The following is a 16,702-nucleotide window of genomic DNA, read 5'->3' as shown; positions in this document are numbered from 1 at the left end:
GTCTCAATACTATAAACATCCTATATGAATAACATTAATATTTCCATGTCAGAATACTATAAACATCTTACATGAATAACATTAACTCATTTCTTTGATCTCAATAATTCCAAGTTTGAATTTGAAGTATGTTATTATGCCTTTTGGTTTGGTGAAAATGTCCATATACATTTCACAAAATTTTCCCAACTTTGAAATGGAACCTTAGCTTATGCTTGGTTGATATTTTGTAGTAAAAACAACTAGAAAAGTACTAGCTACTCTACCAACGAGTTTAATATTATGTACAAAATGCTGTATAAATTTTTCAACCAATAAGTTTTAAGTTCTTGAGTTATGTGTGTATATTAAAGATAAAAACCCTAGAGCTAGAAGTCTTTGCACACTTGTTTTGTTTTCTTTAAGATAGTCAATAGACACTAGAGGAGATATGACTATTTTGTTAGAAAGTAAGTGATCAAGGGTATTTTGAAATGAGGGGGTGTATGCACCTTAGAGATAGAAGTCTTGCTAAGGTTATGAGAAAATACACTAGTAAATTATAAACCTAGGAAGGTGTTCCCCTTAGGCATGATAAGACTCCTAGCATGGACGTTGAGTTGAAGTAGACATGATAAGACTAAAGAGAAGGAAAAGGATATTATTACTTCCTAGAAAGGAAGTTAGGACTCATATATGCCCTTTTAAAAGGGCGTAATGAGAGCATGAGTCTCACCCATACTTGTAACCCTTTTTCCACCTAATAGTGTGAAGACTCAAGTCAAAGTCAAAATTGTAGCCAAGATTCAAAGTGAGGTGGACCACTTTATAAAATGAGTAAGAGTGTAGACCCAATACATGTATGCTAATAGGAATTCAATAGTTAAGGGGTAGTGTTAGAAAATAAGTGATGAAGGAGAGGATACACCTTAGAGATAGAAGTGTTGCTAAGTTTATGTGAGAAATCAAACTAGTAAATGTTAGGAAGCAATGTAAACCTAGAAAGGTATTCAACATGGATGGTAGATTCCTAGGATGAAGACACCTACTTCAAGTGGGCATGCACATGATGTGCATTTAATCAACAAGAAGATCAGGGGGAGGTATACCTAGAATCAAGAGAGATGATAAGGGCATGTGTACATGAGGATTGTGTTTGTGTTAGATCAACTCTCTAGCATGTCATTATCTTTTCATTAGTGTTAATTAAATTTTCATGATTATGTTCAAGTATTGAAACTTGTCCACTACTATCGACCCTATTACTCCAAAATTTCTAATTATAATTTGTTGGTATGAGAGCCTACCACTATCCCTTAAATATCTATGCACTCTACGACGTGTCTAACTAGTACATGTCATTAAGTATTAATGACTTTGTTGATCTAAAAATTTCCTCTTTTACCCATTCACTCTAGTAATCTCAACTTAAGTGATTGGAGGGCTTCTCTTGAAGATTTTAGGAACCCCCATAATCCCACAACATCAAGGAGATCATCTACATCAGATAACATCAGATAACATCAAGGAGATCATCTACATCAGATAACATCAAGCATCCAGAGCAGAACAAACATGAATCGGGAGAGATTTTTAGATCTATGTTGATTAGAGATGAGATCAATGACGACTAGTATAAGACACTTTTTATGATGCAATTGAAGATATAAGAATATTTAGCTATCATTGATCCATGATCACGTCAACTCTTATAGCTTGATTTGCTCTCTAACCTATTCAAATCTTCAATGTACTCTTTGTTTTATAGCAAACCTTTACCTACAAATAGAGTGTACAATTAATGCATAAAGAAGTGTTAATATTAATCTTTAAGGGTTTAAATATCTGATTAGGCCATTGATAATCTTCTATTTTGTATCATATTACACTCCAATTTCATTTGGGCACATATATCACTAATTTAAAACATGTTTTTTTGGGGGGGGAGGGGGGGCAATTTTTTTTTGGGGGGGCAGGGGGCATTTTTGCTTAAAATAATGCAAAAGTTTATTTGTTTTCAACTCTAAGACTTGGATTGTTGGAAGCCTTTAAACTTAGATTTTATCTCTTCTTGTTTTTGTCACCAAGGGAGGTAAAATCTTGGAAAACTGGATTGGTAAGCTTTGAATAATAGAGGACACCAAGCTTTTAATATCAAGTGCTTTTCTAACAAAAGAATAGTAAAGCGTTTTTAGATTTAAAGCTTAATTAAGATTTACCAAAAGCTTTATAAGAAAGCGTATGGCAGTAGCGCGTAGCGCTTACATAGACAATGGAGATGGCATGCCATTCGCATGAGGTGATGTAATGCTGCCAGTAGGTGATCACCAGGTGGATGAGGGGAAAATTAATTAATTGGCGGCGACGAGACTTTCAGTAGGCAACCGGTGCATTTTTTTTATTTTTATTTTATTTTTTAAAGTAAATTTTTTTATTTTTTTAAAAAATGTAGAACCCCACGTAGCATAGGAGGGTGAATTTTGTGATTCATCTCTTCTTCTTCTTCTTCTTCTTCTTCTTCTTTTTTGAAAAATCAATAAAAAGTTATTATGGCCCTCGATTATGGAAATTGACTCTAGAATCCAAGACTAGGAGGAGGTTGGAGCCCTTGCCCTACTAGTAAATCACATCCATATGGCTTGATTATTAAGGAATTAAGAATTGAAGAAAGTGGTTTTGTAAAAAAAAGAGGCGATTTTTGGGTTTTGTAGAAGTTGTTCTTAAAACGTTGGTATGGCACCCTAGTTCTTGATCTTGATCTTAATCTAACGGCTCATAAGATTCCCATAAACCATCCAAGCTTTTTTGCCTAGAGGTTTTATAGCCTTCTTCGCTTTATCCTTAATGATGTCCAGATGGTTTTATAGCCTTCTTCGCTTTATCCTTAATGATGTCCAGATGTTTTTATAGCCTTCTTCTCTTTATCCTTTGGATCTTTGATGATGTCCTCTCTTTCTCCAAGTACTTGTACCCTTGTTGTAGCTTTTTGAAGGCCTTTCCTCTTTCGATATATTCCTCCTTGATTTTTTAAAGCTTTAGATATTATAAAAATTTAACCTTTGGCCTTCCTTGCACCAAATAAATTGCGTAAACCTCGATTTTTTTTTAAACTTTTTCTTCAAAAGTCTTTCTCCTTAAGTGGTCACCAAATCTTTGATACCACTATCATGACCTCTAAGACACTTAGAGAAGGAGACTCTAATTTCTCAACACAAAAATTACAGTAGAACATATATTTGCATAAACCTTAATAAACCAAATTAAACAAACAAAGAAAAACATGGAGAATGGAGTCGCCGTCAACACAAGAGTGGATTGAATCCCCCCCTCATTAGAGTGTGATCCTTGTAACGAGTCTCCGGCCATATTTATATATATTAGGAAAAGTGCTTACTTCCCAAAAAGATAATTCTAAAAACAGAGCACAAGCAAGTACTTTTCTTTCTTTATATGTATTAGAAAAAGCACTTACTTTCCAAAAAGATAATTTCAAAAGCGGAGCACAAGCAAGAGCTTTTCTTTATTTACATGTATTAGAAAAAGTGCTTAATTTTCAAAACGATAATTCCAAAAATAAAGCACAAGTAAGTGCTTTTAAGTTTATGAGTGTGCAAGCTCTACAAAAAGATAGTAAGCATTAATATAAAGTATTGGGCCTACCAAAAGTAAGTATTAATATAAAGTATTGGGCCTACCAAAAGTATAAAATACTATTTGGTATGTACAAAGGTATAAGACCTTAGCCTTACCAAAATATAGATGCCTAAATATGAAACCATAAAAGGTGTTCACATGTCTTCCAAAATATCTCATAGTGGTCCAACACATGTTTCACTCACGATTAACACATAATCCACCACTCATTCTTCGCCTACATCCAAAATAGTAATAGTCAGTGCACACATCTGATTAAACACATTAATCATGACCATATCAGACTAGTGCACATATCTTGATTAAGCACATTAATTTTGGCAGACAGCATAATAACTCACACAGCTTGATTAAACACATTAATCTTTGTAGATGATATAAAAGGGAGCATGCAAGAATACAATATCCCAAAATAAAATAATGGGCATCCCCAAAGAGGTTATGACTAACATATGCACATACATTCCTTGAAATTTTCATGAAATCAACCATTACTCCTTATATTTACTGATGTAAAGCTACCAAGTAGGTTGGGGGATGTGCTTGCTTTCCTTTACTAGGTGCGTAATGAGCCACGCCTGCCAGCTAGCCTTCTTACGCAAGCATGCACTTAGAGTGCGATAATATTAATAAAGGAGACTTGATATATGAGCTTCTCACAAGTATTAAAGAACTGAGAGAGAATCTTGCATATATTGATGAAGACAGTTGATTGGTGAAGGGTTTATCAAATTCACACCAAGATTTTTCATCCACAAATCTTCTTATGATAAAGGGTAACCCAAATTCCCCTATGTTTGATGAGTTGGCTGCAGTATTGTTGTAAGAAGATAAATATCGATAAAAGAAAATTAGTATAGGAGTGCATGTAAAAAGGTAAAGGTAAAGGTAAAGCCTTCTCTCAAGGTGGTTATAAGCTAAAGTAGGAATCAACCTAGTCTTCTGGCAAGGATGGCCCGGGTGATAATCCTAAGAAGAAAGGAAAATTCAACTATTGTCAAAATCCAACTTGTTATATTAATTAATGTAGAAAAAAAGGTTTGAGATGGAGAAGAAGAAAGAGTCAAGCATGACTATAGCTAGTTCATTAGCACCAAGTGCTAAAAATAGGGAATTAGATTCACATGATGATTGGGCATTGCATAATAGTTGATATTAGAGTAAGTGCTCTTGGATCTTACCTTCTCAAGATTCTCTTTTGATACCTTCTCAAGATTCTCTTTTGATTGTCTTAGATCGAGCTATCCTTTGAGTAGGTGCTTTTGGCTCTCACCTTTCTCATTTTCTCTCATTATCACCTTCTTCTAAAGACGCTCTTCTAATTGTCTTAGATTGAGCTATCATTTGAGGTGGAGAAGGTATACCATATAAGTTAATAAATTTATTGGTTGATAAAGTACCATGATTTTTAAAACTTTCAAGCCGTTTTTTGTCAGATTTCATGACCTGTTTGCATGCTATAATGTTTCAACAAACATCCTAGGGGAGTGTCGTTTGAATTGTCTTTATTCAATTTTAGGTTTCAAGTAGTGTAACGACATAAATTTTTTGTTCCAACATGGTGTGCATATTCCATAAGTATAAAAAGGTTGTCTCATCATCACTTCTTTGTCATCATCGACATTACATGTTCGATCTCATTTTAACTTCTTTGGTATCATTGTCATCATTGTCATCTACTTTTGCATCCTTGCTAGTGACATTTCTACAATACATTGTGTCATTTTCATACAATTTGCATGTCTCTTCACTATCATTGTCATCATTGTTATCTACTTTTGCATCATTGTCATCATTGTTATCTACTTTTGCATCCTTGCTAGTGACATTTCTACAATACATTGTGTCATTTTCATACAATTTGCATGTCTGTTCACTATCAATTCATTAAATGGGCATTGCCAATACTTGTAGGTTGGGATATTTGCATTTTGTGTTATAGATTCATTAATTGCAAAATAAAATGGTTTGAACCATGTATTTAGGATGCTTTCCATCATTAGGAATAAGATTAAGGGAACTAACTACCCATTGTATTGGTTGCCAAAGGGCTTTATAATGTTTTTATTAGCATTGATCTTACCAACATAGGAAAATACAGGAACTTTTGATAGTGGCCACAACAATGAGTTGAGGAACAAAGGTCTTTGCTATAAATGTGGTGAGAAGTGGCATAAAGAACACTTCAAGTCATGCTAGACTAAGGATGAAACTATCAACATGGTTGTCTCAATTGTGAATGAACTTTATGCATTTAATATTAGATTAAGTATTGTACAAGAAATAGCCCACTTATGAGGGTGCTAGAGAAAGGGTGCTACACATTGTGGAATACCTCATCAAATAGAAGGGTTTACCTAGTGAAGAAACATCATGGAATCCTGCCATAGTTTTAGAAGGTCATGTGAGAAAATTTTGGATGCATTTGGTGAGGTAAATGTAGGGGAACAACATTGATTCAACTTGCTAGAAATTCCTAAAAATCATTGTTAGAGAGATTCATACCACTTGAGAATGAAGATACTTGCATTGCTAAGATAGCAAACTTGATGTACTTTCTTGGAGAGTAAGTTTTGGATTGTTTTCAGGGAAAATGATGAAGGTTATAGCTATTAGAGATCATTTACAACCATGCTTGAAAAGTATAATGATGCTCTCACAATTGGATTAAATATGACATTCATTCATGCACATTTGGATGATTGGTACCCAAGCACTTATGATTGGAGATCCTACCCATGTGGATTATCTAATCGATGCAAGGTTTCATAGATGAAACCTGTAGGTGGGGATGGTTTATAAGAAAGTTCTTATGGACCATCTATAATAGTAGGGTCAAGGCCATGGGCCTGGGGGAGTTGCCCAAGTATGGGCCCAAGTATGGGGTGCATCAATATGTGGTAGTATATAAAGGTAGGAAGTATAAATACTTGGGCCCAAGTATGGGGTGCATCAATATGTGGTAGTATATAAAGGTAGGAAGTATAAATACCAAATATGGGATCTAACCAAGGATATAATCATTTTACTAATCAAATGAAGCTTTCAATATTTCTTTGCTATGGTGTTTCTCTCCTACACGAGAGAGAGAGTGTGGACTCCTCTTAGGTCTAAACCATGTGAACTTTGGTTAGATTTTGTAAAAAAATTTTGCTTCCTTTCTCAATGAAGTTCTCTTGTCTTTATGAGTTACTCATAGTGCTTAGTCGCATTCATTATGGCTAGTCTCATTATTCTTATTGTTGCTAATCAACACTTTGTGTGAGTTACTCTATGTGAGTGTTAATCTACCCTTATTTCTTAATTTGTTTGTCCACCATTAAGAAACCCTCTTGTTTTTAACATGTAGTAGATCATTAAGAACTATGTTTACATATCTAAAGTCACACAATATATTTTTTTCCTTTCTTATTTAAATAACTTTTTTATCTTCATTTATTTGTAATGGTTGTTAAAATAGTATTGGAGGTGCAAGGCTCTTACAACAAGGGAGAAAATAGACCACTTAAAGAATCTACAAAGGTACTCTTAGTACATCTGAAAGTTTACTCAATAGTGCTAAAGCTTTGGATATACATTGCGTATAATTTTGCATGTGACACTTTTCTTAAAATCATGTGACACCTCCTCTAAAAAATTTTACAGCTACATGTTGGGTGAGAATCTCATGCCCTTGAATCTTCGTGAGATTGAAGATATTGAAAATAGAATGGTTATTGCACTTAACAAGATAAGAGAAAGAATGGTAAGTGTTGTTTACATTTTATTACAAGTTTTATCTTTGAATGGTACGTGAAAATATTATTCAATATGGTAAAAATATCATTATTTTCTTAACGTTAAATTTTTTCTATGTTTAATGATGTAGGTGCAACTATTACAAGATGAAGCTCAAGAACTTTGTGAAAGGGTAAGATTTATAAATAATAATGAGATGACGAATATCATTTTTAATCTCTGATATGTTTTGGGTAAGATTTATAAATAATAATGAGATGACGAATATCATTTTCAGTCTCTGATATGTTTTATTTAATATTTAAATTTTTTTTTGTTTAAATAAAATTATAAATTTAGCAAATAGAATTTTCATGAATAAATCTATAATAGAAACAAGTTAGTATTAATTGTATACTATTATAATAGACATAATAAGAGCCACCATATTTACAACAAAATAACAGGCATAATAAGAGTCTACAAAATATAACAACATTAAAGTTTTAAGGCCTATATTTGTAATAAAGTGAAATGGTCTCATATAATGAATAATGGACCCAAGGTCAATGGATCATGTCCATGGACAACGCTTATGATAGTGTGAAAGGGGTGGTCATGTATATATGTCAAATAGGCTATATTTGGGGTACCTTTTATTGATAACCAACATAATATAAGTCAATTGCTCTCTTCTCTCTCTAAACCTAGGCTAATCATCCTAATCTAAGATAATTAGGTTAATCCAAGGCTAATCTAGAAGCTCTTTTCTTTCATTGGTATAAGAGCTTAGTTTTTCATCCACTTGCTTCTTGGTTTCAAGGAAATTTGAGAAATGCTTGGATTTTTTTTATTTTCTTGATCAAGAAGAGGGACATGGTGATCTTGATTGGGTGAATTTAATCTTCTTGATTCATTTTCTAAGCTTTTAGGGCCGTGCATTTGCTAAGGACTAAATTTTGAGAAAATCGCTCCTAATTTCAAATCCCAGGACCAAAATTGGGAAAGAGTTTGCTCATCAAGATTAATGCTAATCCAAAGATGTTTTTTCCCTTTCCTCTTATTTCTTGCTTGATTTTTGAGTGATACAAGGCTTAAATCTCTAGTTAACAGCTTGCCATATCTTAGGGCTTTGACTTGGGAGGTAATAAGCTTCACAATGAGACTAGCTTTGGTAACCTTTGTTGAGGATCTCTACCCGTGAGGGTGCTCGATAGAAGGTTATTTATCAATTTGGGGCTTTCATAATAGGAACCTTGATTGCATGCAATTGGATAATTACTCATGCTATTCACTTGTATGGAGAGCTATATCATGCCAATTAAGACAATCATATGTCTTCAATTGAAGCATAAGGAGAACACTAAGCAATATTTGGGTAATTTTCATCCATTTTCGTCATTTCTTGGTAATTGAAGGTTTATATGGATCAATCTATGGCATTGAGGTCCTTATATGCACTACTACATGTCATTGGAAAGTTTTCGATGCCATTCATAGCCATTTCCATGCTATGATATGTCACATGAATGTATGAATCATGGTATGGTTTCATATGAGCTTATGGGATGAATATGTATACCATTGATCATGTTTGATGCAAGTGATATAAGGAATGCCATATGCTCTTGTGAGAAGAGGCACATGTTTTGAGAATTGTGGAGGGCAAGTGATTGAAGTTGTATATGGGAAGACATGCTTTTGAATCTCCCCTTTGCAATCATCATCATCACCATTAAAATCTTGTATTGATTGACTGGCATGCATCTATACGTTCCATTTGTAAGTGATCTACACTCTCATCAATTTCTAGGCTTTCATTTGATTCTTGCATAACTAGAAAGCAAGATATGTGGTGAGGGTACCTTGGCAATTAGGGAAAGAGGCCAATGATAGTGTGCCTTGAACTCACCATGCCATGAGTGCCATGGTAAAGTGGTAAAGTGAGGGATTAGGTACAATGGTAGTGAAGACTTGGCACAAGCCCTTGCTCTTGGATTTAAAAATTGAGTAAGGGGATTGGAAGAGCTTGCTCAGGAGATTGGCAATCTTCAAAGAACTACATCGACCTCCAAGTGCTCTCAGTGAATGTATTTTGATGGGCAAAGATTTGGCAAGCAGTGGATATAGTATTGCAAGTGAAATTTAAAGTTTACATTGAGATTTCATTGCAAATACAAAGGAGGCATTTGTCAATTTTTTTGCAAAAGCACATATACAAGGAACTTGGGGTTGGATTTGGATGCACAAAGATGCAAATTTATGTGGTGCATGGTTTTAAATGGGTCCAAGACATTGCCAATGCAAAGGGGAAGTGTGGATAGCAATTGGTGACAATCTTGAAAGTTTTCTACTACGTTGCTAAAACCTAATTTAGTCCAGGAGGGTTGGGGCTAGTGGTTTACATAGCTTTATTCTACTCTCTAAGGGCTCCATTTGGATCTCTCAATTTCTCCATTATGACTTCGCCCAGCAAGACTCCCTGCCGCAAGGCAAAACTGGTGCCTAGTCAAAAACAATGAATGAAGTTTGAGATTTGCGCGTATGGGGGCATTGTACATTTCATTAGCTCCCTGACAAACCAAAGGGTTCTCGATTTCGACAACATTGACTTGATGAAACGGTAGTAGTTTTGTGACCCGTGAAAGGGGTCAAACAGAGGAATGTTGCCATTCAAATTTGGTCAAGGCATTGACATAGATGTGTAGGGCTAGCTTAAAGCATTTCATCAAGCTAAAGACTTTCAAAATCACCTTCCATTTGATGAAGATTTGGCCACATTTGTGTTAATGTTGACTTCTCCAAAAAATCAAAACAAAGAATAGTACAAGTTGACCAAGTCAGAGGCAACTACATAAGTGGATAGAGCATTGAAATACCCCTCTATAGATCCAAGGAACATTCAATTTGGATTTTGGGAACCCTTTCAGCAATTAAGATGATGCCAAAGGCCAAACCCAAAAAAGGGAACTACAAGGAAGCTCTTAAGTATGAAGTGGGCACATAGGAAGGATCAAGTGGTCAACCAAAAAGAGCCTTACTTAAAGGTGCAAGGGGAAATACCATCAACCTCTAAAGGAGTTGGGGAATACCCAAATGCCAAAGAGGAGATAAGAAAGCTCGAAGATGCCATGGTCTTATTAGAAGAATGTCAACGGCTTCATGAAGCCAAGTTAAGGGCTAACCAGGTCAAGGATACAATGTATCCAAGAAACAAGTCAACAAGGGAAAGAGAATTGGACGTACCTACTCCAATTCCAGAAGAGATGGAAGAGGGATCTCAAGGCAGCATAATGTCAAGAATGTTTGAGGAAGATGCACAGGGTGAGTCCATCCATTCATTCCCTAGGGATGGATACAAGACACGTACATGCAAGGAACCCTCAATTACTAGAGAACCCAGAGACATAGGAAGCCTCATGGCTTTACTGTCCACATTTGTGCAAATGCCATTGAGACAATTGCTACGCAGTTCACCAACATTATGGGAAGACATAAAGGAATGGATAGAAGGTGGAATAAGGCTATCCCACACTACAGAGGATGTTCTATCACGTCTGGTAGAAAGAACCCTAAAACACACAAGGGAAAGAATAACCAGAGTCATCAAGATACCAGTTAATCAATTGGGAAGTTATTACAAAAGTGACAACACTAATGCTAAATTGGGGAAAACCTGATCTAAAAAGAGAACATATAATCGTTAAAATGGCTGACGGAACATTCTGAAGACCCATTGGGCTTTTGGAGAATGTGAAACTTAAACTTTTTACGTTTTGCTACCATCATACATTTGTAGTAATGGACTTTCTGTGCCAACTAGACTCATATGAGACCCTTCATGAGGGAATCCAAATTGGTGCACGATTGGGCATTAGATCATGTGTATGTGCATAGGGATTTGCAAATTTTAAAGATAGATCTAAGAATGTGGAGAGCACACCCATGGAAGGGTAACTATTCGGTAATGATTTGGTCAGAATTGACGGACCACATCCGTACAAATATGCCAACCCACTGTGGAAAATTCCAAAGAGGAAAAGGAAACGGAAATGTGTGCATCACTTCCTCCTCTGGATTTCAGTGAAAATTGGATGCATGTGCTACTACCATAGATGTGATGCAGCCCCAATAGGTGGAATCTTGAACTATTCCCACTACCTCTGTCTATATGGTCAATTGGCAAACCATTGATGAAGAAATAGAAAAGGATGTCTCTATCATAGAAGGGACTAGATCACAAGGCTGTACTAGCACCCAACGCCTCCAAAAGATGGCAAAAGCAGAAATGATATATTGCTTGACCAAATTCCCTATTATGAAGGAAACCCATGGATGCCTAGTGGCTAAGATACCTCCAAGCCACTAAGGTACACAGTGAGTTTTCTAAGGATTGGGGTGAGGAATTGAGTAAGATATCCCTTGAAGGGAAACATACGGAGAAAGCCATCCTTCAAGAACCAAAAACACCTAAGCTTATAAAACTGGGCATAAAAAACAAAACAGATCTTTGGCAGAAGCCGAGCGAGAGGCCAGGAAAGTCATGGCTAAAACAAAAAGTGAAAATGAGGATAAACCAGACTTGCTTTTAGTACCAGACCATTTCAAAACCTACACTGTTGAGAAACGAAAAGTGGTCTGCGACTGATGATAAAAAGGGTTAAGGAAGATTGGATATCCACATCCGCCCTGCTAAAGTCAAGGAAGTTGATATTGCAGGACCACGAGAGGAAACCAAACCTGTTTATATTACTAAGGACTTGACTACAGTTGAAGAAAATGAGCTCGCTACTCTCCTTAAGGAATTTAAGGATTGTTTCGCCTGGAGTACCACTTGCAACATATGATCCCAATCATGGAAGGATCAAGACCAACCAGGCACAAACCATACCATATGAATCCTAAATATGCGGCAATTGTCAAGGAGGAAATCGATAGCTGTAGATTTCATCTATGAGATACAACATACAGATTGGTTGTTTTACTAATTGTAATAGTGCCAAAAAAGAATAAGAAACTTAGGGGATGTGTCGATCTTAAAAAGGTCAACATAGCTACTAGGAGGGACCATTATCGATTGCCCTATATGCAACATGTTTTGGAGAGAGTTGCTGGTGAAAAAGCTTAAGCTTATTGGACAAATTATTAGGCTACCATTAGGTGTCTATAGCACCAAAAGACCAGCATAAGACAACTTTCAATACAACTTGAGGGACGTTTGCATACAAAGTAATGCCTTTTGGTCTCACCAATGCCCCAAGAACATTTCAACGATCGATGTGCACAGCCTTCAAAGACTACTTGCAGAAGTGGTTGGAGGTATTCATTGATCTGTGTGCACACTCTCGATGGGTAGACCATCTAGCTTACTTAAGAAAGGTGTTTGAGCAATGTTGATTATATCGTATATCCCTAAACCCTTTAAAGTGCCAGTTTTGGGTCAAACATGGTGTGATATTGGGACACATTATCTCAAAGAACAGTATATCCATGAATGACAGCAAGGTCAAGTTGATCTTGGAACTGGCACCACCCACTAATTACAAAGTTGTGTAATGGTTTATGGGCCACGTTGGGTATTACGGCCGCTTCATAATCTTCTATGCTAAAATTGCCAGGCCATTGTACAAGCTACTAAGTTTCTTTGAATGGACTAAGGAATTCCAAGAAGCATATGATCTATTGAAGGAGGTATTATCTAGAGCGCCAATTCTAAGACCCTCCAATTGGGACCTCATATTTCATGTGCATATCGATGCATCAAACTTTGCTATTGGATGTGTAGCACAAATGTTAATCCCATTTTGGATTAGCAAGTATGCTCCTCCAATTGAGAACATTAATAAGTGTCATGAAACAACACTATAAAAGTTTTACATTATGAGATATTGGCCACCCAAGGCCTAGTTAAGTACATTTTGGGTGCCCAAGTGTGAATAAGGGCCAAATGTTTATAAGGCATTTTCTCATAATCAAAAGACACAATCCCTCTTTGTGCTATAGAGAGATCTTCTTTGTGTCTTGAGAGAGATTTAGAGAGAGAGCATTCTAGCATTGTGCCTCTTCTATGCTTGTACGATTCATGCTTTGTCTGGGAGAGTGAGATAGAGCGATTTCCTTATGGGGGACGGTGTGAGCGACTCTACGGTGATAGTGTGGAGGTGGAGCCTGGAGGTTTCGAGCTTAAGAAGTGAGCTTGGAGGCCTCAAGAGACTCAAGTTTGAAGCATTGGTAAGTGCCCTACGACGGTTGTGATCTATTGCTCATTCTTTAGGTGAATGCATTGAGTTCCCTCTTAGAGGTGTGGTATGCTATAACATTTTTGGCACCGTCGGGGAAACACCTTTTTTTCTTCCTTCCTCTTGGATTTTTAGCTCCCATTGCATAAGATTCATGATTTCCTTTGCATTCTGGTAGTGCATTGTGTAGGAAACGAATGGATAAGAAATGTGTGGGGAGTAAAAAATCGTGTGAAATTGGTCGTGTTTCTTGTGTATATGTGTGGTGGAGTGGTCTTAGAATAGAGCTTCACTGTTGTTTCTAGTTAATTTTTACATTTGCATCATTGAAAGCATCAACCATGAATAAGCAGGTTGGTGTTGTATTTTTCTTCTTTTCTAAAAATCCACAAAAATATAAAAACTAAGGAGCCATTGACTATGCCTTGAACTTGTATTCCACTCCTTAGATGTGGCACACTCATTTTGGGAACTATTGGATAAGTATTTTGCACCCAAAATCATAATAGTTGATGCGGGAAGTTTCCACGTGAAACTACCGAAAAATGTTCATGTTGTGAATCATTTTCTGCAATTTCATGCTGCAAACTGCTCCGACATCAGCGTCGTGATTAACACCGCAAATCATAGGATCACCTTGCCAAAAATAGGTAACCTTATCTTGACACCTCTCACGCCACAAGGTCTGATAAAATCAAGAATCGTGAAGGTGCAAAAAATTGTTCACGACATGAACTATTTCAGAACTCTTCATGGTGTGAACCATTTTAGAAAACTCACGGTGTCAGCACGGCATGAACCCATTATTTTTCAGGATGTGAAACCTTATATTTTCCCGATGTGAACTTTTTCCTACAAACTCACGGTTTAGTCCAATCCAACCCATGAGTTTGGTATTGTCAGGTTAAGGCTACGAAAGTCTAGAAAGGAGTGGAACCTACAAGAAGGACGAGGAATTCAGACCCCAAAAGAAAAACAAATTTGAACACGTGAAAGTGCAAAAATTCATTCACGATGTGAACTGTTCTCTACAATCTCACGGCCTAAAAAACAGATCAACAAAATATAATAAAAACTTAAATTGGGTCATCGAAGTAGCTTATCAAATCATACATACATGCACTTAAGATTTGGAAAGCCCCATCAAAGATGATCTTACACCTGATGATAGTGCATCGAATCACTAGGATCTTCCTATCAAAAAAGTGTGGCTTTAGGTCACTCAATAGAACTCACTTGAGTGTCTTAAAGGAACCTGACCACCGTTGAAACTAGTAGTGAAGAGTCCATGGAAGAAGGGCTAAGGTACTTTGGGTTTGGGGAAGAGAAGAAACCACCCTCCCCAACCAAATCCAGTGGTATCATTGATATTGTCAGGGGATTTTTGGTCTCCAAACCAGTCATGTGACAAAGAAGTGCAATATGTGGGCATGGGTCTGTCAACCAGTGCTAGACTTGGTCTAAGACAAGAAGTGCCCATCCAAACGTCAAATTCAAGGCTGTTGAACACCGGCACTCCCCGAATGAGACGAGACATGGAAAGTGCAACCAGGACGGGTCGGGTATTCTTCCCTGCCCCTAACATCTGAGCATGGGCATAACCATCTTTACCCCCGCAGGGATTGGTGTGGTGCTCTGTGTGCAGATTGAATCACACTACCACTAAATGTCCACAATTAAGAGAAAGGCCATTAGTCTATTATGCACACTATGTAAAATTAGGGAATCATGACACTTCAATGTGCAGGTATCCAAGGTTCCAAACTATTGCACAGCTGCCAACACCTAGAGCTCCATTGGCTTTACCACCACCACATGCATAGATCACTGCTACTACAAGACAACCCTACTCTTCCTATTTACCTAGGGGGATGTTCCGGGTACAAGAAACTTCACCTCTACCACCACCTGTTAGGCTAAAATCAATCAAGTATTGATTGAAGAGCCATAAGAAGATGTTGATATGGTACATGAAGTAGAACTTAGCGGAGAGTGCTATGAGGAAATTACGGAGGTCATGCCTAAATTCTATGTCCTATAGAATAGCATGCCGGTACATGTCTTTTGAACCATGGTAGAGTGGAAGTGTAAGGGCATGAACTTGAACATGAGGAGAGGACCACTACAATGTTTTGGCTGAGGAGAGCTACATCAAATTGATGACACTACTACATATTAGCCTAATACCGGGGCTTGTACCGGCGCTATTTAACGGGGTCTAAAAAAGCCTCATCATCGGTATAAGCGCCGGTATAAGCGCCGGAACTGTAGCGTCGGTATAAGTGTCGGGTGTTAATACCGGCGCATATAACGGCGCCTATACCGACGCTCACCGGGGGTAATACCGACGCCTAAACCGGCATCTATACCGGTTTACATACCGACGAATAAACCGGCGTCTATACCGGATTATATACCGAGGCGTAAACCGGCATCTATACCAATGTATATACCGACTCTGGTACCGGGGCATATACCGACGCTGTAGCAGAAAATTTTTTTTGGGCAGAATAGTGCTGCCTGGCTGTTGCCTAGCTGCCTACAATGAGCAGGATCAACAACAGCAAACAGACAGCACCATTCTGTCTACAATAGAGCACAAAAACAACCGTGCTCGTTTGCATATTTTCCTGATCGACAAACAAGAAATTAAATTAAACATTAATACTCAAGAATGTTTTGATCATATTTCATTAGTTTGAAGGTCATCTTACATCATGGTAATGCCTCCCAATTGACGGTCTCTCCTTCTTCTTCAAGCATCTCAAACAAGGCCACAAACCTTTTGTAAGCTCCTCCTCCTCCTCTGTTATAGGTAAACTAGCACGTTTGGCTTCTAAAATTGTAGCTTCTAGCCATCTACCTGTGGGAAAGTCCGGAAGAGCTTGCATACCTTCTGGATATGGGAGATTTCTTGTAGTGCGATTCCTTCTGAAACTTAAACGATCTTGTACTCGCTGTCGCTTGAGAGCTTCATATGTCTCAATCCACTTCTCCATTACATGAGAGTTCAAGATGCAAAATTTGTTGATTTTTTCTCTCAAAGTGTTATCCATCTTTCTCTTAATGCCTTGGCCTTGAGGTTCCTCACCAATGACTCGCCTGTTGGACTC

General features: G+C 37.2%; 1 protein-coding gene across 2 annotated transcripts in view; it reads left to right on the top strand.

Moving 5' to 3' along the window:
• Nucleotides 1-16,702, top strand: part of LOC147626618 (MADS-box transcription factor 23-like) — a 68,871-nt gene that overhangs the window by 28,675 nt on the left and 23,494 nt on the right. For both annotated transcript variants that reach the window (XM_086816964.1, XM_086816963.1), the window contains exons 3-5: nt 7,094-7,155; nt 7,279-7,378; nt 7,502-7,543. In XM_086816964.1, coding sequence (XP_086673090.1) covers nt 7,094-7,155; nt 7,279-7,378; nt 7,502-7,543 — 204 coding nt within the window. The remainder of the gene's footprint in view (nt 1-7,093; nt 7,156-7,278; nt 7,379-7,501; nt 7,544-16,702) is intronic.

Source organism: Cibotium barometz, chromosome 22 (genome assembly GCF_041138505.1).
Source record: "Cibotium barometz isolate CiBa-2024 chromosome 22, ASM4113850v1, whole genome shotgun sequence".
Taxonomy (NCBI): Eukaryota; Viridiplantae; Streptophyta; class Polypodiopsida; order Cyatheales; family Cibotiaceae; genus Cibotium; species Cibotium barometz.
The sequence above is the reverse complement of the archived record's forward strand: the minus strand, read 5'-3'. Positions and strand labels throughout refer to the sequence as shown.